At 37.9% G+C, this 24,753-nt stretch overlaps 1 protein-coding gene across 1 annotated transcript in view; it reads left to right on the top strand.

The window, feature by feature from the left end:
* Positions 1–21,695: 21,695 nt before the first annotated feature.
* The window catches only part of sfswap (splicing factor SWAP), a 43,202-nt gene continuing 40,144 nt past the window's right edge, over positions 21,696–24,753 (top strand). Inside the window, exons 1-3 of the mRNA XM_033975974.2 lie at positions 21,696–22,043; positions 23,151–23,314; positions 23,894–24,025. Of these exons, the coding sequence (XP_033831865.1) occupies positions 21,853–22,043; positions 23,151–23,314; positions 23,894–24,025 (487 nt within the window). The 5' untranslated portion in view covers positions 21,696–21,852. The remainder of the gene's footprint in view (positions 22,044–23,150; positions 23,315–23,893; positions 24,026–24,753) is intronic.

Raw genomic sequence — 24,753 nt, forward strand, 5'->3', positions numbered from 1 at the left:
CTTACCTTTCTTTCATGATGCCTCTCGTTAAATATACTCTACCCTTTCATTACGCGGCTCTATCAGTGAAGCTGCCTTACGTCGCTATATTAAACCATAGTCTCCACACAGGTGCCTTTTCTATACAAATTGAATTCAGCAATAGTTCCATTAAATTACCAAGAACAAATGCTTCCCCTTCTCTTAAAAATAGCTTTGGCACAGCAGCGCGTTACGTAGTCAGCTGTTGTGTTTGCAGCGATGAAAATTTCGAAGACATTTTATCCGTAGCCCCTCCCGACAGCGGAATGTCACTTTTAATCAAAGGATGAATGCTGACGCGCAGAAAATAAAGTTATATTTTAAACAGTGCCAGTGAAAAGCCTGCACTCAGGGGTTTTAAGAGATTGTTTTTCTAATGGCTACATAATTGGTTACTTGTTGGAAAAGAAAAATAGGTCAGTCATGTTTAGACCCCCAACACTGATATTACCTCATGTACCTAACTGAGCAGAGAGTTGTCCTTTTCAATGCCCGACTGCCAGCATCCCACCACACCAGACAGAAGCTTTCATAAGGCCATGTAGGTACAATGTAATTAGAGCTGCACAATATATCAATGTCAATATCGCAATGTTTGCTGACACAATAACTGATATCGCAAGAAAATAAATATATTGCGGCAACACAAGTTCTTCATTTTACATAAGTGTACTGTTTTTGGAAAGTAAAATGGACAAAAGCCAGATTTTATTCAGAATTTTCCTTCTGAAGTCCTACATTTGCCAACATGTTCTCACAAATAAACATATAAATAATAATAAATAAATATAAATAAACATAAAATGACTGAAACCCAGTGCAAATTAAAGGTTTTCACAGGTCCTAGGTTGGAATAAAACTCAGTCAAGCCATATCTGTTCATTTTCAGGAGCTCCTGGAATCACCTTCAGGAGTATCTACATCTCATCATGTAGCGGAATTTGTGGTTAGTGATAAAATGATCAAATGTTCCCAATTTTGCCTTTGTTAATATTTTATTTGGACCCAGATTGACTAGTAAATGAAGGCACGTGACAAAAAGTATATTAAAATATCTATAATATCAATATTGCAACACAAAGCATAGTGGGTGAATATCACAACACATCTGATGTCGTGCAGTCTTAAATCTGCATTTGGCTGAAAGAAAGTTCATAAAATGTTTGATGTAACAGCATGAATAATGTGGTTTCAATTGACAGAATTCACAAGCGCCAAGAAAACAAAATAATTGCAAAGAACAAATAGCTGCGGCCAATGGGTGAGTGAATAACTGAATGAGAAACAAAGCTCTCAGGTGTGTAGAGAAGTTTCACATTTTGATTGGCAGCAGATTGGCTCAACAAACTTGAACTCTGTCTGCAAATGGATGCGTGTTAGTCCTGGACACATCTAAAACCTGTCTGTCCATGGGAGTCTTTTTTTTTTCCCCCGTTTTGTTATTTGTTTTTCCTGTCCTAGAAGCAGTGTCTAAGGACAGGGGATGCTAAACGTTTGTATGTAAGATTTACATACAGCTCATTTAATCATCTTGTTGTTTTTTGACAAGCAGATTGAAGGATTGTTTGATTTTCTAAGTGTTTATGTGGGTTAAATGAAAAAAGGCAAGAGAGATTCCCACATTAATTGCTCTGTGCATTCAGGTTTGCATATTCTCCCCCCCTTTCCACCTGCCTGGATGGATTTTCATTGTCAACCTCAGACAAGTACAGCGTAGGCTAAGCTAAGTTCTCAATGATATGCAGAGAAGAATCCCTCTCTACTGTGGGTTTTGTCTTTGCTCCTGTCATCTTATCCCAGTGTCCCGAAAGAAAGCCTCGAATGCAAAAAAGTTAAAGAATTCCAGAGATAAAGATGAATTTAAGAACCTTCAAATTACAGTTAATACAAGTTCAAATTATAGTAAAAGCAGAAGTTAAATCTGTCAAAACGTTGTAGGAGTGAAGACGTTTCGCTGCTCATCCAAGCCACTTCTTCAGTTAACAGATTTAACTTCAGCTTTAACTATGGATCAGACCTGGACGACTGAGGGATTACACAGACACAAGTTGAAATTATAACTCCATAACTCCATTGATGCTGATGCAGTGATCCATTTGTTAAGACCACCAGACAAGTTGCAAGCTGTGAGTTACTTATCCAAGTCTGAAAGTATATCCTGTTATATTTTTAGCTCACAATTTACAATGTAAGTGACCATGGTTGAACTGCAATGGCCCCTGGGAAAGAGTGTGAAATCTAAAGCTTCCCTGTTAGCAGTTTGGTAAATGTGTGCCGCTGAAACGTATCCCAAACCGGTTTGTTTTGCTCTGTTCCTTTGGTGTATTTGAAATAGAGCAGCCTTTTCGCAAGTCACGCGTTTTTTGTTTTTTTTGACAGCTCACAATTTGTTCTAGCTCTGTGGGGCATGAGCACAAAGTAGATTACTTTTTGACTGCTGTAACTGCTCCCTGCTCTTCATGAATTCTAATCCCCATTGCGATGCAGTACACTTAAACTGGCATGTTAGGTGTATTTCTTCATTATTAATAGACCTGCTTAACATTCCCTGGAACCAATTTGCTGTCATCGGATCATAATGGAGCTTGGCATAGAGGGCGGGGAGGTCAGACTGACGGGCAGCTGCTGAGAATAAAGAAGCAAATGTCAAGAAGACAAGAGGTGAAATTGAATTTTGACTCTTGTGTGCCCCCGACAATGAAAGACGACTCAGGAGAGAACCGAAGCAAATGGAAATTTAAAAAGGATTGATTAATAACCTCAGAATGAAAAAAAGTAAAAAATCTCACCTCATTTTCCAAGGCTTATCATTACCTGCTATTTATAAAACTATAAAACTATGACTGTTTCTTTCAAATTGGGCAATGAGATGTTCCGAATTATTTGTGAGAGTTGCGGTTGCAGATAACATAACAAGCCGCTTCTACTTAATAAGGTTAGACATGGAAAAACATAGGTAATGCTGCTTTAATATTGCATTTTGTGCATATTTAAGAAGTTAGGGAATAAGAAGCTGGCATGAAAAACCACAATAAAAATGTAGGTTCCTGATCAAGCAAGCAAGTTTGATGAATTATCAATCTTACAATGCATTATCCATGGTCAGATTGTGTGCTTCGCAGTAGAGGTGCACATACTCAAGTAGAATATAGAGAAATATTAGTAGCCATGCACACAACGCAATCATGAACAACATCAAAACCCAATGTGGAATGTTTATGCCTTTGCAAAGTTCTGCTCTTGTTTCCCGACGGGTTTTTGCTTATATAATTCTTACTACTTCCAAAATCTAATAAGCTTGTGACATCCGACAGCATTCACACTCCCTCCTTTCTAACACATATATCCCTTGTGTGACAAAACCATTAGATTAGTTTGCAGTGACTGACACTGTACTTCGCCGTCTTTATTATCACCCATTGCAGAAGTCTGAGTGTCTCCGAAACAGGTAATCTTTTCATCTTTCCCTGCCCAAGTGGAACAATGTGTCCTGACAGCGGAGCAGCCTCTGTCCTCCCTCAGGCATAAATGGTAACCTGATTAAGAGGTCTGTGATAGGATCTCATGTGCTGATGGAAAGAGAGCCACAAAGAGATTAAAAGGATAAAGAGGACAGATAAAGGCTCAATGATAAATAGTGAGCAGTGCCGATGGCTTTAGGTACCAAAGTCCTTGCGGCTAACACTTATGAGCCCACTAGAACTTCTCTAGTCATTGGGTAAGTGTATTATCCAAGAAGTTAATGGACATACCCTCAATCTCTCTTTGGCTTTATTGTTTCATTTACAGTTTAAAATGCATGTTTCTGTGTGTTCTGGGGCAAAAATATGAAAATACACAATTAAGAGCATTCTCTGCAAACTCCAATATAATGGTGGTGTTCCTCAAGATTTATCATAGGTCTTGTACTGTTTATTTTATTTCATTTAACATTTTAAAATCTAATACATATTTTTGGTTAGATATGTCATTTTTTGTGTATGTATTTTCCTTTTGTTTTAAGATTAGGCCAGAATACAAGTATTTAGGTCACTTCTTTAAATAAATAATAATAATAATAAAAACAAAAACAAAAAACAAAACAAAATGGAAAACATGAGATTTTGAATTGAAAGCCCGAATTGAAAACTAAATACATTATCCCTTCTATATCAAATTTGTCAAATATACGTTTCATGAGTGCATTTCAGTGAGATATAAAGTGATGATTCAGCAGGCATCGAGTATTCCCTGGAAGCACAACTATTGGTGACACCAGCCATGTGGAAATTGTTTCTTCTTGAGCTTATTGTCACAAATCACAGGCCAATCCTTTCTTGGCTCTGCTTTACAATAGTCTTCATGCTCCAAAATCGTCTGTCTGAAGTTGGAAGTCATATTTTGGAAGAATTTGGATACTTTTGTCGCTTGATGGTAGGCCCAGAATTGTAATAGCTGCCAAATAAGTCGGCCAATTACAAATATGTCCATGGTGTGAAGGTCATCACCCCATTGTTTCATCGGTGCTGGTCTTTATGGTCTTTGTGTTGCGCTTTTGTCAGTCATTAAGGCGTTCTATCAGGTATGCTCCGAAGCCAATGGTCTCCAGTCGCCAGCATGGGCCTTTATTGATTCTTATATTTTTATTGCCAGAGCCTGACAATGTGGATAGATACACAGGAATTGTTTATCCTCTGATCACTGCTATCTGTTTAGTTACCCATTTTCACTGAAGTAAGAATCAATAGTGGTTCCTGTGCAAAACTGAGATTATTGGAACTGGAAACGTCTACACTTGCAGCTAGTTATTGATTAAATAAACTATTTCTTGATTGTTTTCTAGTATGTCGCTTCCAGAATAGAAGAAAGGTTATTCAGTTTCATTCTTGTTGTGACTTTCTTTGCATGTACTTCTCCTATGCATTAGTAGAATCCTCCATGACTCCATTAAGCTGTTTGAAAGTTGATGTTGTAGCTGGTACACAAACATCCCCAGTGGGAAAGAGGAAACATCAATAACATTGGCTCAAACCCACAGCCAGCTTACAGACTATTGATAGAAAAGTGGAAACTGTGATTTTCTTCCACTTTGGAAGCAACATGAAGACAGACCAACAAGCTGACATATAGAAGACATCAATACTGTGATGAGCTTTCAAATGCCTGAGTGCTGGAAGACACTTGTGTATAAGATTAAAGAGTGGAATAATGTTTGAGGTATTTGTACAGATATGCACATACTTATGGTGAAGAATAATACTGAAACATGGTAACAAGGTTGTTTATATTATTATTTTTTCTTGCATTTGAGAAGCCTTGAGGACAAAAAGCCAAATTATTGAGCGTTTTATCATCCAGGAATCAGGAAGTACACTGTTCGCATGACAGTTGTTAGCATTATTGTCAAGGCAACTCACTACTGGCATCAGCAAGTTCTGAAACACTCTTATAAAGTCATTACGGTGACTAATTAGGATGTTCAGAGCGCATAAGGTACATGAGGACTTTGGACCACTGCAAACTGTTTAAAAAAAGGCAAATTCTGTTTTTCACATTTTGAATACACAAAGAATAGAATATTTAATTGTAATATTTCTACTGAGCAACATTTCCATGCATCTACTTCCCTCTTGTCATTCATATACTGTTGTCAACCATCTGAAAAACAACTCCAACTTTGCCATTCTGAGATACATCAGTTTTACAATGGCTGAAATGGTAAGATAATTGCCATCACACTACAATGGGGGTGCTTCGCTGATTTCGGTAACCAAGTAGTATTGTATGGCATCTGTATTGTGTTTATGTTGTATTGCTGATTCCAATCCAACCATTACTTTGGGGCACAGAATGACTCTTGAATAAACTATTACCGAACTTGGCTAAAGGATTTCCCATTAGTTGTAAGTGCACAGCTAGATATCCCTCAATCACCTTTAAATCTCAGTCATGCACACATTGACAACCCTGCCTCCTGTGAATTTCACCCTGCAAACTGGCTGTAATTGCTGCTCTCTGATCCTAATCTATGTCTGTCACAGAGACTTCACTCGGGGTGGCCACCAAATCAATTTGATAAAAGGGAATCAAGCTTCAATGCCATTCGTATTACAGGTTCATGTTATCCCCTAGTTTTCACAGCACGGTTTCCTATGTGACTTTTCTCCAGCGGTGTCTATTACTGATGGTTAACCATTGCTTGTGGCAGTGACAGAGGGAAGCTTGTTTACATTTTGCCATCAGCTCTAGATCGGCTGGAGTTAAGGGATTTAGCAGTTGAGCAATAGGGGAGTGGGGCTTAGAGGTAGCATGAGGTTAGCGCCATCTTTTACATTTGTCTGGAGGCAACTATTTGTAAAATATACTAGTGTCAGAATGCCTTCTATATTTGGGGATTAGAAGAAAAGCAAGGCCAGGTTTGGACATAACTTGGATGAGAGAGGGCTGGAAATACCATGTGCCACAGTGGGACAGCAGTGGCTCTAGTGGAAACTGTTGTGTCCTTAGGCAAGACACTTCACCCACATGGCTAGTATGGATGTGTGGTGTTGGTGTGATTGGTGGTGCAGATTGGCAGCCTCGTTTCCACCAGCATACCCCGGGGCAGCTGTGACGACAATAGTAGTTTACCACCATCGAGCGTGGAGTGAATGGATAATGCAATTGAACACGTTTTGGGTGTCTTGAAAGTTGCCATATAAATCCAATACATTATTATTATAACTAGTGGATTCGGATTTGTAAGTCATCTCAAATTTTAATAAGGAACTACAAATAATGTAATTTCCTCTTGAGTTCTGACTTTGCTTCACTTCATTTTGCAAAATTTAAAGCTTCCATAAATGTCTTACCTCAAGGATTCTGCCATCAACTCAAAGTGGTAAGTAAAATTAACTAACCCGTACACAAAAAGGAATTACTCTGCCATGTGTTTTACTAGTGCACCAGAGATGTCGACCCGAAATCACTTGAGGAATGACCCTATGTGAGGTATGCAGGATCCTCTTGGGTTGCTGGCAGTGACTGATAGGAGTGTAAAGTGCCTCCAAGAGTTTTAAACATAATTTCAGTATAGAACAGATACACTACTGCTGGGACTGCACCGTTTCTCCTGCAGATCCCGGGAGTCCGACACTTCACGTCTATCTAAATTACATCAAACTCACAGTGACAGGAAGCAGGCAACGGTTGGTTTGGGAAAAAGAATCTTGACCCATGGCTGATTTATACAGTGACCATGCCGAAAGGGATATGCCTGTTGTGTCTTAACTGCAAGGTCTTTTGTATGTTCAGCTGATAGTCATTTCTAAATAGTTTGGAAATTCCAGCATATACATGAGAGTGTAGAAGAAACAGCTTTAAGATATTGAATTTGTGTAGAAAATAGTTTTTTTTATTTATTGAACAAATGGAGGTCATCAGGGACCGCCCACTTCAAGTTTTCTGGAAGCACATTTTCCTCTCATGTTTTTGTTTAGCTATAAATCTATTTAAAAACTGTTTTTGAAATTGGACTGAGACAGCGAAGTTAAAACATTTTGCCAAATTTAAGTTTCATCCCTACCTCTGGGATCCATGGAACACTAGTTACATTTGTAACTTTTGTGTTATGTGCTTAACTGTGTTTATGGACTTTAGTTTTGGTTAGCTTCCTCCACACCTTTTAATATTTTATTCAGAGGTCTATGGGAATGGGATTTTTACTTCCAAAACAACAGTGGGCTTTGACTGTTGAGCTCCATTAGGGACAAGTTACTATTTTTACAAATAAACTGTTTGTATGTGACTGTGGTCTTCACTGGTAATTGCAGGATAGTTGCAAAATGTACATCAAATGCCAGAACAACCATAACATGCTGTAAATCCTCTTAAGTAGTAGTACACTTTAAGATGTAGTTTGCACTGCACTGAGTCAATAACATCACAACATGAAATCTGGGGTGATTTAGAAGTGAAGCTGTAATAGACAAGTGTATTGAGGTTAAGTGGAGCTTCATTAAACTCTTATTTTGTCTCTCTCCCCTATCCTTGTAGGCAAACATTATAAATACTAGTGTGCAAGTTCATTTCCATATGCATGCTGAGATTGAGCTATTTATGAGACATAATTACACCATCAAAACAAATTAAAATTCCACTCTGCCTCTCCACTAACGAGAGGTGTGCTTTCCAAGAATCTATTACTGACAACAGGGGGAACAAATGGACTCATACATCAGCCCATAAGGGAGGCAGAACAAAGTCGGGCTCTGATGCCTGATTAAGTGCTGTTGTACTTTAGAGACTTTCCGATCCCAAGATCCAACCACCTTCTGCAGTTTTTAATGGTAATCTTTTGGACCACTGGAACTTACATTTCACATTTAAATGAACCATAAAGCAAGAACCCATAAACATGACCTAACTGTGTCCCCAGATACGAGGTAAACATGTTTAAATCAAATATAGCTCTTACTGTACTGGTCACAGTTGTAATGCTAATGTATTCTTAATTACGAAAAAACATTGGGCATTATGACCCAGTTGTTTATCCTATAATTTGATGTTTTGGTTCTCAGGACGTCCATCTAATCACAGCAGAATAAGCCTCTCATGAGTTGCTGATTTGCGTTGCCAGGTTCAATGCTGAAATCCAGTTGGTTTAAACTTAAAAGTGCTGTCTCTGATCTGAATTCTCACTACCAAAACCCCAGCACCAGCAGCCAATAATTAAGCAGTGCTAGTGCAGCCTCTGCAGCTCAGTGAGTGAATTCTGGAGGTTCTGAGTTTTCACATGAGGCATGGCCAGTCCATATACTGAGAACGAGAAATACTTCTTTTGAATATTTTGGAAATTAAAGCTGGAGTCACTGACTCTGAAAGAAGGACGTAGGCATCTAAATATATCTAAATTGTTCTTATAGATCTCAAAAAGCAGTTGTACACATCACTAGTGTTCACATGCATGAATACTGAGACATGCTTTTGAACAGCTTCTACAGGTTGCACCACCATCGCACACCCAAAATGCTCTTATCACACATACCAGGTTGTGATCAATGAAGTGTCTCACAAATTGATACAGAGCCTGCAGCAGTCTGATTATGTTGTGTGAGACAAAAAATACATTTACTCATTTTCAAGTATAAAGCCCCCAGCTTTTATGTGGATGATTGAATGATTTCCTAGTAGTAGTTTAAACTTTGGTGGCAAACAAGAATGACTTTGCAGTAATAACTGACTCTTGAGCAACAAACGCTGAAGTTTTATTAGTTTGCTGAATATGCTGTAAACAATAGTGGTGCATCAGAGGGCAGTAGGCTAATGCTAATAGTTGAATAGTATAAATAATAAATAGTATTTACTATCTCTTTTTTTTAATTACTTCCCCAAGCAAAAAGTGAAAAAGCTGAACTTGAGCACAGCATTGGAATATTTGTGACCATTTTTCCTGATGCTTGTCCCATTTATCACTTGTTAGACATGTCACATACAGTGCACTTAATCACAGCTGCAGCTCCTGTTTTCTCAGCGTCATTATGAAAAATGAAAGGGGGATTCTGGGTTGACTTTATTCCAGGTGATTCATTCCACTATTGCGGCTTGTACCATGCAGGGCCCAGATAGTGCAGACTGATTGACTCCCTGTAGGCACTGGTGATTACACTACCTCCAATGTTCACTCATTAACTGTGAATTTCCATCCCAAAACAGTTTATCCTAATCAGAAACACAAAGAGATAAATGAATGGAGTCGAGATGTGGGAATATTACAATAGTCATATTATGTTGAGGCACAGTTCTAACTGGGTCAAGTCAGTATGGTAACATTTATAGTTTTACATAAGGTTTACTGGATATGGGAAAGTATTATTCATTATTAGTGAATTATTATTTACATTATTATGTTTAAAACACATATACATACATGTATATTGTTGAGGGGATCTGCAGTGCACTCTTTTTTATCTCAGAAGATTTCATATTCCTATTGTGCAAATTTCTGCTCTTCTCCAAGCAACACTGATTGCAAAATTATTATTATTAAATTATTATTATAATTTTGTGTGCCCTAAAAACTTGAAAAACAGAAGCAGTTCATTTTAAAGAGTTTGCCGCATTCCATATTTATTCCTAACCATCCCAGCATCCTACGTATTCATTGCAATAAGTTTATAAGAGTATTTCACACATTTGCAACATCCAAGCAGTGCACAAGAGTGACTTCCTGGTTCGTGGCTGATAAAATATTGTTTATATCCCTTTAACGTAGAAAAGAAAAAAAAACTTTTATCCATGCATTGATAATCTTTTAAAGATGTAGTCTATTCATATTAAGTTGGTGAAAAAATGTACAAACTCCTTGTTGTCAATTGAAAAGTTATGAAGTGCCCATCAAATGCTGTTTTTTTCTAGATGCCTATTTTCCTCAACAAATGTACATCATGAGCCCAGAATTCCCTGAGTGCGGTCCAAAGCCTGGCCTTTAGCTGGGAGCAGGTGGTGCTGTTGTTGCCAGCGAGTTCAGAAGAGGTCTGGGGATTACTGAAGCCCTCTCCCTAGACCATGGTCTATCTCCAAAGCCCTGTTCCACCTCCAATCTTCCCTATGCGGAGGATTGTGCAATCATAGCCTCATTACTGGCCCGTCTATATGATGCCTCCGAGCATCCGGCGCCCAACCTCACAAAGCATCATTTCTCATCCTGTGCCGGAGAAAGAGCAGAGGAGCTGGAGGGGCTCTATTTATAACATCTGCTCCCATAAGAACAGACAGGTTTATATCACATGGTATGGATACAAGCTCCAAACAAGTGAAGGATTTCTTCTAAAAACACCTGTTACATGTACTTAATAAGACATACAATTTTGTACCATATGCCTTAAAGGTCCCATATTATGCAAAATTGACTCATGTGAGCTTTAAGACATGTTAGAATCAAAAATATACAAGGTTTGTGTGTTAAACATGTGTGACTGAAACAAAACACAGCTCCAGGTCTGTTTGTGATGAGGAAACAACATTATAACATAGATCAGAAAATAGTGTAACATGGGCCCTTTAATGATCAAACACATAACACAAACAACATGGTTTTAGAAATCCATATGCCACACAATTAGATACTCCAGCCACCAGGGGTCACCGAAAGAACAAATATTTCCTTATGGCTACAATGCATATAATAACATTGCCAGCATTAAAATGTAATTGCGTTTGGCACAAATGCATTCAGTCTTAAAAAGTTACGATGTAAGGTTACACTTCATTCTGTCCATATGCATTTGACTCATTTGTCATTGCTGTGAGGGAGACCTGCCTGGACCAATGAGCATCCATAGTGCAGGCCCTGAGGTCTCAACTCCAGATGTTGGTCAGGATCTTAACCATTGCCTTTTGTGCATGTTTTTGTTTTGCATGGGCCTGGGGATCTCAGGGAACTCATCACCTTCTTACTGTGATACAAGTGTGCTACCCACTCAAGTACTATGTCTGCATCTGTACTTGTCTGTGTTACTGACTCCTATGTAAGCAGAAGATATTATCGAGCATAAGCAGTGAGAATGACCTGTCCAATCACATCCTAAGTGGAACACAACACATGAAAGGACTTAGAATTTGTGTATTCTAATATTTTAAAGGATCCATATAATCTTATTATTATTATTCAGATCTGTTATAATGTTGTGTCCTTACCTCAAACATAGCTGGAGTTGTGTTTTGTTGCATTCACACATGTTTAACACACAAACCTGCATGTTTAGGTTCTTCTCTCAAACAGAAACACTCAGTTCCACCTTGTGATGTTATGTGATAATACAGGAATTGCTCCACTGTGTTTTAAACTCCATACACCTTCACTAGAATCATTTCAGCCCTGGAGTTGCCAATTTCTTGCCAAACCTTGAAAACTATTGCTTATTGAGCTTTGAAGATGTAGACAGTCTAATAAAGTACGATTACTCAAAAATGTGTGAATGAAACAAAACACAACGCCAGGTATGTTTTTATTGAAGTAACATCATTATAACATGGCTTAAAGCTCACAAGGGTCAATTTTGCATAATATAGGACCTTAGTGAGGAGTAATTAAACAATTAGAAAAGAGAAAAAACAAAAACTGCAGTAGTCAAAATCCAATTAGTCCCAAATAAATATGATTGATGGATACACAAGTGAAGGTATAAAGATAGGCCAGTCCTTTGTCGCAGTCACGTTAGGGGACAGCAAATTACTGCCACAAATTGGGAACATCATTGTGCATAAAAGTCTTTTGACAGGCTATAATAAACCAACCAGGGACATTTAGTTATAATTTGCAGCACAAAAAAACTAAGAGCAGGGTTAGTACACACTGGATGCAGAGCAATATAATGCCCATTCAGTGGCCTTGAATAGAGACCTCATTAATTCTATTAGATCAGCTCGCGGAAAAAATCTTAGGCTTTTATGGCCGGGTGTGATATGCTCCCATTCCTGTCAGGGAGGAGAGGCAAAGTGGTTAAATTAATTCTTGAGCTAAATATTCCCTACAGCTGTGCAGAGGCAGTGTACGCGGGCTGCTGCTCTAAACAAACAATATAATAGAGCCTTGGTGCAAGACAATAAATCATTTTGGGTGACAGTTTCAACACGTAGGCTAGTTATCTGGAAGTTTGTGGAAAATACGCCTTTTCCAAAACCTCATATGTCCCTGAAATGATGCAACTTGGTCTTAAAAGATTGTTTTTTGGAGAGTCTGAACAATAGAGTGGATGATGAAACATATTAAAGAGTACTAAAGACTATAGAGCGTGTTGTCAGAGCTTTAACTGTTTTAAAAGGCCGTGAGTGTTTCAGAGTGAACTGTTAGCCTTGTCCATTTAATCCCTTTTCTTAGAGGCTGTCCTTAAAGACTGTCCAACAATATCTTTGATTGGATACAATTTCCTAGCACTTGCTTCCTAGTTCTTCTATCTTGTCCAAAGTTTGGAGGAAGAAAGGTGAAGGCGAATACAAGTTTGTGCTTTGAGGAGAAAAAACGGTATGTTTTTTGTGTTATGAGGCAGGGTCGGTAAAATCTACGTCGACATTTTGACACCAAACATGGAGCTTAGTATGCAAAAGTTAGTCTGCAAGAAAAACAACAAATTGCCCAATAATTAAAAGGCTGTAAAAGGCCGTATTTGAAGCAGTGCTAAAGGTCTGTGAGTATAAGTGGAGTGTGTCCCGACCAGATAACACTTTTAAAAATATCAGTTTATCACAGAAACCGTTATTTAACAAGTTAAAAAGTAATTACATTTATTTTACATGACATTCGGTTACATTTAGTGATATTTACACTGCCGCACAGTTACATCTGGCCCTTGATGGCGGCCATTTTGCTGATGTGGCCCTTGGTGAAAATGAGTTTGACGCCCCTGGTGTAGGCTGTGTTAATTCTTTAGTTTTTGGTTTACTTGGTTTGAAATTTACCCAAGTAACAGCAGCAGCATAAATGTCTTGGAGAGGGTGTATCTAAAAAGTGGAGATAAGTGGATTGATAGAAAATATTGATATATCAGTACTGAGGTATTGAAAAGTATTGATTTTTATGTCAAAATATCAATACTTTAAAACACACTTCATTTATATTTGAGTTTATCTGCACATATAATAGCTGGGGTGGAGCAAAGATAATGACATCAAGGTATAATTCTTTATTGTAAAAGAGTTTCAGTACCTTTTAATACTGGAGATGCGTCCCCACGGCATTAAAGGATGGGTCAAACGCAGATAACAAAGTCACGCAAGCCAGTACACGTTGACAATCATGCACATAACTTGCCCTGGAACCTTATTCCTTGGTGTAAACACGCTTGCTTTTAAGTGTTACAAAGACAATAGAATACACACAACTCAGTATGATATAAGGTGATTAGTGAATGTCAACATTAAAATGAATATGCATGTATCTAGTAATTTAATAATAAACATAACCACTCACAGGGAAGGGACCGCAGCCCATTTCTATTTGCTTTGCTCTTGTGCCAACAACAAGACCAACCTCTCTACAAGATAACCGGACACTGTCAAAACAAGCAAGGCTGTATCACCAAGCAGACGAGGGCGGCGCAAGGCAATGCAGAGAGGACCATTTATTAGTCAAACTGCAGCATAACAAAAGGAGGGTGCATGGCAGACTCACCACATTGTCGATGGAGGTGTCATCCAGCATGGCATTCAACAAGCTTCTACAGTTAAACAGCCTGGAACATGACAAATACTCTGGCAGGTCTAGTTCTGCGATGGATCCCCCATCTGTTAGTAATGTCTTTCTGTTTCCTCATCAATTACATTTTTTTTTTTATGTTTTAACACATTTTCAGGAACTTGGTTTGTTTTAATAATTTGGTTCAAATATGTATCTGAACAGGAGCGCAGGAGGTCAGATCATTTGGAACATTTCTCACCAGTTCACACAGTTCTCAGGCTCTTTCTCTGAACACTTGACACAGCTCTCATTCACAAACACACATGTTCAGTGAATTCAACCTGTCTTTTTCAACACTACAGGCCTGTTGACATGTGGTCAGGCCCGGGTCTACAGGGGTGCAAAAGGATGCATTGCAATTTAATTTAGTGTTTGCACCCTCATTTGAGGCAGGTAAAATAATGACATTTAATGGAGGAGCATTGTCTTTGCACTCTTTTAAAACTCAGATGCTCCCTCAGTCAGTTTGGTCTGCACCCGGGCCTGCACGTGATAAAGCAACTTTGGTTCTAACACAGTCACTTACAATATGGCTCAAACTCAAACAGAACAGTAAAAAACTACAACATTAAATATTGTTTAAAATCACAAGCTAGACACAAAAATGAGACAAACTAAATAAGAACGGTGCAAGAAACACACATGTTCAGATAATTTAATATTCCTCAACATGAAGCTTTTGTCACTTGTAGAAATACTCACAGCGGGAAGAATAACCTACGCTTCTACTCAACTAAGAATACTGTGTTATGGCTTTCTTTAGCATAAATCTTTATTTGTATTATTATGGATCATTTTGACCTAACCTTCGTAATTCCATCTGTTGTTATGTATAAGGTGTATCTCTTGTTCGTGTGTCTGGCGTCCTCCAGCCACTTGGATTAGACTAAACTGTTTTGGTGGTATAAATACTCTGTATTGTTTACATTTGTCAGCTGAGGGCGAGACCACACTGCTACTGACACAGCTCTTTGACAATTGTGCACAGTTGATTCAATAAACCAGCCCTTTGATTCAAGACAACTTCTCTGTTGATTTTTATATTTTTAAGGCTTTTGACTATTAGAAATTCCACAACAACTGTTAATCAAGTGGAATTAATAGTATGCAGCTGGAAAACGTCTTACTTAACGACTCACCTCTACATGCTCCTGGTCCATCCTCGGAACCTGTTCCAGCCACTGGAGGCGTTGACGTTTGATCTCCTGGACCACATTCAGGCTTCTTGTTTTCTTGTAGAGGTTCTTATTGGAGATTTATTAGCCAGAAGAACAGCAGATGTTTCTGAGGCAACAATTGTGGTTTAGAATTAGGGTTCGCCTAACCCTAACCCTCAGGTTTGCTGGTGTGTTGCCTTTAATGACACACCAGCATTCAGAGGCATATGACAGTGCTATTATACAGTCTTATCTTAGTCTTGATACTATACTGGTTTGACATCCAGATGGGTTGAAGTCTGTTGAATGTGACAGGGGCCTTCTTCCTTTGATATCTTTTTGTGCTGAATTATCTTTGCTGACAAGACATCCCATCTAGGTAAATTCCTCAACAAAGTAAAGTGGTTTACCATCTACTCTGATTGGTAAGTTGGGAGTTGTGTTGATGCACATAACCTGGCTTTTGGAGGCATTGATGGTAGAAATGTACTTAGAGTAAATGCAACTGAATACTACCCACCTCTGGCACAGAATTGTCAATAGTTGTTGTTGTTTGATGAAGACTAGAAGTAAAGTTAACTTCATTGAGGTAACCGTGGCTTAGGTGGTGGAGGCATTTAGTTCATTCCCCTGCTATCAGTAATTGAGCACAAATGAATTAAAATAAACTATAATGACTAAAGTACAGCATTACAGCAATCCTTTACACACAATACAGTTTCAAACATTTAAAGGGGACATGCTCTGTAAAACTGACATTATTATAACAGTGTTCTCTCATCGTTAGCTTCCTTGTAGTTTTACTTTGATTCATACATGTTTTAGCACTCCTGTATTGTCCTGCATTCAAGACTGGAAAACCTACCCCATATATCAGCCCACTTCTCTAAAATTATCTAAAATTATATCTACATATGTTATAGTTTAATGCTAATAACCCTGAAAAAAGCATAATAAGTCTTCTGTAAATAATATATGTAACTCCATTTTTAACGCATTTTGTGCTGCTGGAATAGTTTAGTCAATTATACAAAATAATATTCTTAATGAAATATTGAGTCAGCACTGTTAATGCCAAGTAATGAATTACTATAGATCAACATACATATTTTGTCACAACCCTTGTAAGTGCACTAACAATCCTATCCATTATCAATATTACCACACCAATATTATCATTAAATTGCAACTTTGCCCTCGTGGCCCTTTTAGATACACTAGTTGAACTTTACAGATGGTTGTATCAGCTGGCAGACCTCTTTATTACAGACATTATGTTGATTAGGTTGAGAAATAATGACTAAATTATCCTCATTGGTGTCCAGACTTTGAAATATGCCACAGATATTGCCAGCCTTGCCCCATTAGAGTCTACTGAGGTCGTGATGAAGACTGAGTGTTGACCACGGCACAGTGAAGTCACCAGGCCAGTCCCTCGGAGCGCCTCTAGAATTCATTTGCCTATGTAAATCCTGCAGTCTTCTGAGTAAATCCACCTCGTGTCTGTCTGCTCAGCTGTGTTTGCGCAGCTCTGCACATTTGACCCGCCGTCTCTCCCTTGTCTGGGCAACATTTGCATTTTGCTTTTTGAAAAATGCTTTGGTAATTTATTCTGTTTCTCAACAAGTTCTGAGAGAGGAGTGTTTTTTGTTATTATTATTATTATTATTATTATTATTATTATTATTATTATTATTATTATTATTATTATTATTATTATTATTTTGTACAGTAAACAGGATTTCAAAATAGTAATAAGCTACTACAGGAACATTTCAAGTTTCAGAGGACGATAGCCTATAGGTAATGTTTTGGCTCTTCACCAGTGAGACTGAACAATCTTAAAATGAACTGTTTATATTTAGTAATATGAAATTATTTATTTTTATTTCAATATGTGTGCTGTACAGACATTTGGTCTCCAGTGAGAAACAATAGAATTCAAGTGTAAAACTGCCTAAGACAACTCACTAAGTAGAACTCACTATGACGGTGTAACCATTTTCCCGAAAATCTTGAAAAATGACTTTATGTATTATTTTATGACGCTAACAATAATGGCATACAGTATGTTGGTCTAAACAACAAAATTATTCAAATATATAAATGTGGACACATGATAAATTATATAATACAAACTGATAACTTTCTGAAATAATCATTATTTATCAGCATTTTGATTAAGCATGTGGTATTTGTGTTTGCAAAAGCAAAGACTCCATTCAGAAACTGACCCAATGATGTAACCATTCTACATGACTACTGCATTTCATTTGGAAGTAACCTTATCAGCGCACAGCCCCAGTATCCCATACAGCTGCAATAGTAGTAGAGGTGTTAGCAGTAGCAGCACACAATAACAGCTGTGTTATTAATCTCTCTCTATGAGAAAAATCTTCAAACCAAAACTATATTTTTGCTGGAATATTGTCAGTCAACTTTTCAAAGGTTTGTGAATATTACTGTGCCCTTGGAGATATTGCTTTTATAACGCAGTCATATCTGTGCGGAAGCTTTTCCAGTAAAATGTCAGGTGTGTTTAGAGGCATCTTTTATTGCTTGTTTATATTTAGAGGCAATAGTCTGGACACAATGCACTTCCCACCAATCTGATCCTGTCAACGACTGTCACTCTTCTCAGATATCTTAGAGGCAAGCTTTGACTAAATTATACAAAACTCAATTTGTTGTGGTGAATAATCCAATATGTGAAACTAAAAAGATTATACTTGGCACATAATGCATTCAAGCACCATACCGTCTATGCGCTCTTACATTTGGTCTTTCCAAAAATACTTTTCACTTAAGTTTTCTTTAAACTGATCATTACCTTGAGATGTTTCAGGTGGCTTCTGCATCCTTTCTCAGAAAGGTCACATGATATTACGGTTACAAATCAGCCAGCAAACATTTCTTTAACAATGAGGCAGAATGCACCCAAATTAAAGTTGTCAAGGGACTTATACAAACCACATCTACTGATCACTGAATGTGACTTTTCTCCAAACAACAGAAACTCTACTATCAAACCTTTTCTACCAAAATTATGACTGTTGGGAAATGTGTCATTTTACATAATTACTCTGTTTCTCTGCAAGTGTGTGAAGGTTGTTACTAATATTTGGAGAAAATGTTATGTTAAAAAACTGTGTACAAAACAGCCGCTTACTTTTGGAGGACACTAACAATTTTAATAAAGTGCATTATATCAGAATCAGAATAAAATAAAATAAAAATATGGGCATGCATTCAAAATAAGGTAAGTAAAAATGAAAGTCAGACTTTGATTGATGTACAGCATTGGAAGAACAACGGCGCAAAACTTTCAGTACAAATTCAATTACATTTTAAGGATTATCAAGTCACAGCACTCATTTTCCTATTAGCCAACACCACATGCCATCAGCAGAGCAGGAGCTGTGAGGCCAGTATAGTTTATCCTACTCCAGTGAATGGACCAAGTGCACGGCATGTGTGTTCATCACAAAGCAAGATCTGGGTCAAATATGGGAGGCATTCATCAGTCGAGGTTCCTAATCAACAAACTAAAAGATAAACAAATAAATCAACATGATAAACCATTTTTCTCGTTGCCATATTGTCCTCTTTTTCTTTTTTTTTTAAGGAAATTTCTATTTCCATTTCTTATTCTACTGTGACACAGGTTCTTTACAGAGAAGGTTATGAATCTCTCCGCAGTCAAGAAAAGGGAACATTTATATTATTCTGGCAAAGGCAAATCTATCTAATATGACAGTTTAATCCTCTCAGGGAAGCATTCAGCCACATCAAAGAAGGAACATTTCAGGATCCTTGCTGATTCTTTTTGAGCCACTGCCCTCTTTCACAAAGCTGACTACACAAGTGCTTCAAGCAGGTCGTAAACTGTCACTAAGTAGCCTGGATTATACTGATGTTTGAGAAGAGACATTACTGATATACAGTATTTGTAATTAACCACTTTGTGTTCATTGACATCCTTTTCTTTTTGAAGTGACGTAGAATCAGGCCCTAATCCTCCTGACCGTGCGTCCAAGTTTCAAAGGTGCACTCGTCTCAACCCGGGCCTAAGACTCAAGTCAGATTTGAGCCACTGATAAGGTGAGTTGAGGCTTGATAAAATGGACATATGGAGCTTGAACCAATGACTGCTGAGAGATTTTAGACTGTTATTACCATAGGTGTGTATCTCCATCCAAATAACATGCGGTCAAATTGCAATGTTATGCACACTGGAAGGCTAGAAGGAGCATTCGAATCCTGCAGGCTAAAAGCAACAGGTAGCGTCACTTTTATATATATCAGTTTATAAAATTCTTAATCAACATAGACTGATTGTGGAGGCAGGTGTGTGCCAATGCCGAATTACTTTTACTCAAATTACTTGAAGCCAAAGACTTAATTTGATGCTTCAGTAAGAAGGATGGAAGGATCTGAGCACAGGTTTGAATCTGGATTATCAAGAGGATCAGAGAACTTCAAGTCAAGAAAAAAGGATTGTTCAGGTGTAAATGAAGAAACTTATCTGTTGGGAATGATAGCTGTAAGGTAAGACGATGGATTGTTTAGTAACGCGTATGAGGTTGGAAAGTTTGTTCGCCAAAAGGTGGGTAAAGTGAAATTGGATTACAAGAGATTGAGTCGTTGTGATTGAATGTGCTTCTATGGAGCAGCAAGAAAGAGCTTTGAAAATCAACGTTTACAAGGTGTGTTGTAAAATGTTTTCTGCTTGGCTATAAGGTTGGGAAAAAGGAGGCTATTTCTGGAGTCCCACTTTCAACTGGAGCAAAAGTTGGTGATGTTATTGAGTGAAGCTTTTGAAAAAATTTGTGATGGTGAAAGATTCGAGAACACGTCACTTTGCGTCACCTTTAGTGGAGACTTACCTGAGAAAATGTACCTGGACTACGTATATTACCAACACCAATTAAGAAGAGACCATTAAGACACTTGATTTTGTGTATACTAGGAAATGTGCATCGAGTGTGTGCTATAATGATGTGGAGAACAGTTCAAAGCCTAAGTGTCTACATTGTGCTGGTGAACTTCATACTGGATCGATCAATTGTTCGCAAATATAAGAAAATAAAATACAAGATGTCATATGTCGATGCTGTGAAGAAAGCAAACTCAGGAAATGCATCCTTCATCCACTTGGGTAGCTGAAGCCTGACAACCCTGTATGACAAGCAAAAGACTCAGTCCACTCATAGGCTCTATAAAGAAGTGGACTAAGTGAACGTGACGACACCCATAGGTGTTGGAATTCCGACCACGAGTATCATAGCAACCAAAGAGCCAATCTGTTCAGACAAACTGTTAAAGGTAACCCCTTCCCACCCGCACCATTTGTTTAGCAGGGCTTAGCAATGCTGTCAATCAAACCTGTTGCAAACGCTAGCGGGAGCAACCTCAGGGACAGAAGACACCTGATTTGTCTGTTATTAATGTTCGTATCTTGATTTATGGGCACAAATACAAAATAAAAATGCCAAGATCATGCAGAGCACATTAATGTGAACATTTTAAGATAAAAATGGCTAGCCTGACAGCAGCAGGAGCAACAGTTTTTCAATACAAAATGAATTGGAGCTAGAGTTGATGGATGCTCACTTGCTATTGGGAATACGGTGGATAGTGGGTTAGCTATGTTGATTTACATATACAGTCTATGGTAAAGATGAGTTCAAATAGCAAGACAGAAAGTTACATCACTATGGTGATCTTCCAGTATGTTATTTATACAGGCTTATCCAATTGAAAAGTGTTAATTGCAGTTTGTGGGTTTAGGGACTCCAGCTTATAACTACTACATTCTATTCGTACCATAGAGTATGTGATTTGCACACAAGACTCGTCTTCACCTCAAGATGATAAGATGGAAATATTGTCCTAAAGGCTTTTGTCTGCTCTTTTGTTTAGCTTAGTCAAGACAACAAAATTGCAAGATGCTTACCATGGATTTAGTATACTTACATGTTCCATCCATAGACAGTCCGAGAAAGTAGGCTTTATGGTTCCCTCAGTTCCTCCCTTTGCATTTTTCACAACCATGCGCCCATGCTCCCCCCAAAAAACCAAACAAACAAAAAAAACAAAAACCCAGCAAGAACAAAACATGGCATGTGCAGATTCGCCAATTTAACTAAATAAATATGAAAACATGTAGTAAGGTATATACGTTTTCTGTCATCATAAAATGTTGAATAAATATTAATTTCACATCAAATGGACTAATTTCAAGAAAATAATATCGCATACCGCCTTTAAGGAATGCCGTTTCGTCGAAAGTGCTGGTTAAAACTCCAGCTGTATTTCCTGTGTTTCCAACATGGCCACGGATGACATGTAGCGTTTGTTTTGGAGAGCTCGCAAAGTATTTGCTTATTTTCTGGAATTACTGCGACCTACTCGAAGATTATAATTTTTAAATAGTCGTACTTTTAAAGGGGTGCTTTGATTTGTACAACAATTTCGGATATGTATCGGCGGGGAGCAGGGAAGAGTGACAAGCCTGTGAAGAAGGATGTTAGCGACAGCGACAAATACGCCGACCTCTTGGTTTTCGGCTATGCCTGCAAACTGTTCCGAGATGACGAAAAGGCTCTTTACCACGATCAAGGAAAACATCTTATCCCATGGATGGGGGACAAGAACATCATGATTGATAGGTCGGTTGAACAAACTTAGACCGAAACGTTATGCTAACCTCCTTTCTCTACGCTAGCCATTTCAAGGGACACCTTGAATTTTTTTTCTTGCAGAAGCTTGGAAATGCGCGCACCAGATTTGATTTTGCATTTCTGTCATGATAAACTGTCTTTTGATGTCACACTAAAATCCAGACCTTTCAGAATAACATGCAAATATGCAAATATTCCAAGGCCTCTAGCTGCCCAGGTTTACTAGTCAAGCAAGAATATGGAAACCTATTTACATCTTTTACAATGTTTCCGATGTCCTCGAAGTGTCTAAAGTCATTACATTAGTCTACTAATTCGAGGTTTAGCTTTCTATGATTTGCATATTTGTATGTTGTCAAAAATTCTCGGGGCATATCTCCGGTGCATCTGAATACAAAGAACTTTGTTTCAGTTAAAAAGTTTCTTTGAACAAAATCTGAGGCCAGAGAGGCAAAAAACTATGGTAGCTGAAGTTATATCTGAATTAATTAATAAAGTCACTGACGTGAATCCAAATTGGATCTTAAAAATAAATTGTTGTGGCTCCGCTTGTGATTTATTTGTATAGCATATGTATGTGTGTCTCTATCACATAAACCAGTCTCTCCCCAGCAAGGTAGGCAAAGGGGTCCACCCAACCCTGAATGCCAACTACTGCAGCCCATTTCTCTGTCTCCATGAAGAAACTGCCACAGAGAGATGCCATAGAGGAGCGAGCGCAGGAAAATGTCGACCATTTGGGTTCTTACGGATAGGTATTTATGTACTCGGGTTTGTGTGAATGTAACTTTATTTACAGATGTAGAAGTGTTGATGAGTGTTACAGGGGGATTGAACCCTATAAGGTAAGAGGCGTGATGATTTATTTTTCTTCAAAGTAAGGCCTTTGGTTTGTATATTTTCTACAAAACCTTGATAACATGTTTACAGTACATACTGTTCAGGCAAAGAGCTTTTAATTTATTTTAGATTGAGGTTTTAAAGCAAACACTTTAGTTTTAAACTCAAATAAATGTTGTAACATTAGGAGTAAAATAGGCCAATACTTGTTGTAATGGTCACTTCTATCCTCTAATGCTTGTTTTCATTCAACAGATACGATGGGCGTGGTCACTTACATGACCTCTCTGAGTATGACAGCGGGTCATGGAACACGTCTTACCAGCTGTCCGAGGAAGAGGCCAGGATCGAGGCGTTGTGCGATGAGGAGCGGTACCTGGCCCTTCACGCGGACTTGCTAGAGGAGGAGGCTAGACAAGGTATGTTATCAAAATTGCATTCACATAAAAAAATTCAAAAAAAAAAAAAAAATAGTCCATCTATTTTCTAATTCTTATTAACATTTTCTATAAAGCTTCGTTTGTGATGTTTGTGGGAATTTAAGGGTTTTTTATTAGTTATGTTAAATGTAATCAAAAATCTGTAAGACAGTTATAGACTAAAGGGCAGGGGCAATTAAATATGTAGAAATAAAACAATGTTGACAAAGAAACAGACGTAAGAAGTATCGTACTGCAGTATTGTATCTTGTCATCTTGCATTTTTCAAGTGAGTCGTGTAATGACCCATGTACCCTCTAATAAGTACATGTTGGTATTTAGGATAGATTTAGACCTACAGGATACACATGGGTGTTACAAATCTAAGAAGGCATCCCATGGCCAAGTTTACTGTGGCCCTTAACAAATTTCTGCAAAACACTTTTTTTTTTTTTTTTTTTGAAATGTTGCATTATACTGATGATTTAAAACAGTGCTTGATAGAGGGTTGAGAGGCTTCAGTTTTTTTCCTCTATGAAGGTATTCTTGAGTAATTTCATAATCTTATTTATTTTTCAGAGGAGGAGTACAAACGTCTGAGCGAAGCCTTGGCGGATGAAGGAACCTACAATTCAGTGGCCTTCAAATATAGCGCTGACTACTATGACCCGTCCCAGCCCACAGAAGAGGAGGATGCCAACAGGGCAGCTGGTGTGTATCTAAACCCCTTCATATATTGTCAGGACTGTTGTAGTTGTTTTCTGTTAGTAATTACTAGGGATCTGTGCACTTAACAGCCTGACCTGTGGCTCTAGCATGGCAGTATGTACCCAAGCACAGCACGTTCAATATAGTCTATTGATTCACTGTTATATCAAACTGTGTGCAAATGCATGGTTTAACAGGTCTTATTGTGAATTTTATTTGGTAGGTCAGTCTGCAGAAAATGGACCTTATTTATATTTATAAAACGCGTACTAATTCATACTAATTATGATGATGGATCTCACTTGCATGTACAAAGATAAACAATTAAAAGTGCTTTTTGGCATCTTGCTGAATTAATTACAGAAAAAGCCAGAAGGTTAATTACAGCCTAATTTATTTTCTGTTCCCTGTCAAATTAAAACACCTTAGCACAGCTTAGTTAACCCATTTTACAACAAACTAATATTAACATCATCACTTCAAGACATTTTCAGACCCAAAATAAATCAAATAAAACTATTTAACTTAATATGCTTTATTTCACAGATATATTAAGTTAAAGCTGTGCATCTTTAAACCCATGCAATGATGACCATATAAGGTTCAATGCAATGGCAGCGTCTGAAAGGTTGAGACTAGGAACGCTTGTCCAGAATAGAAAATTTAGCATATAATGGCTAAATGGCTTGATTAAGAGTTTCTAATAATTTCTTAAAAGCAATAGTGTCAAC

Source organism: Periophthalmus magnuspinnatus, chromosome 12 (assembly GCF_009829125.3).
Source record: "Periophthalmus magnuspinnatus isolate fPerMag1 chromosome 12, fPerMag1.2.pri, whole genome shotgun sequence".
NCBI classification, from domain to species: Eukaryota; Metazoa; Chordata; class Actinopteri; order Gobiiformes; family Gobiidae; genus Periophthalmus; species Periophthalmus magnuspinnatus.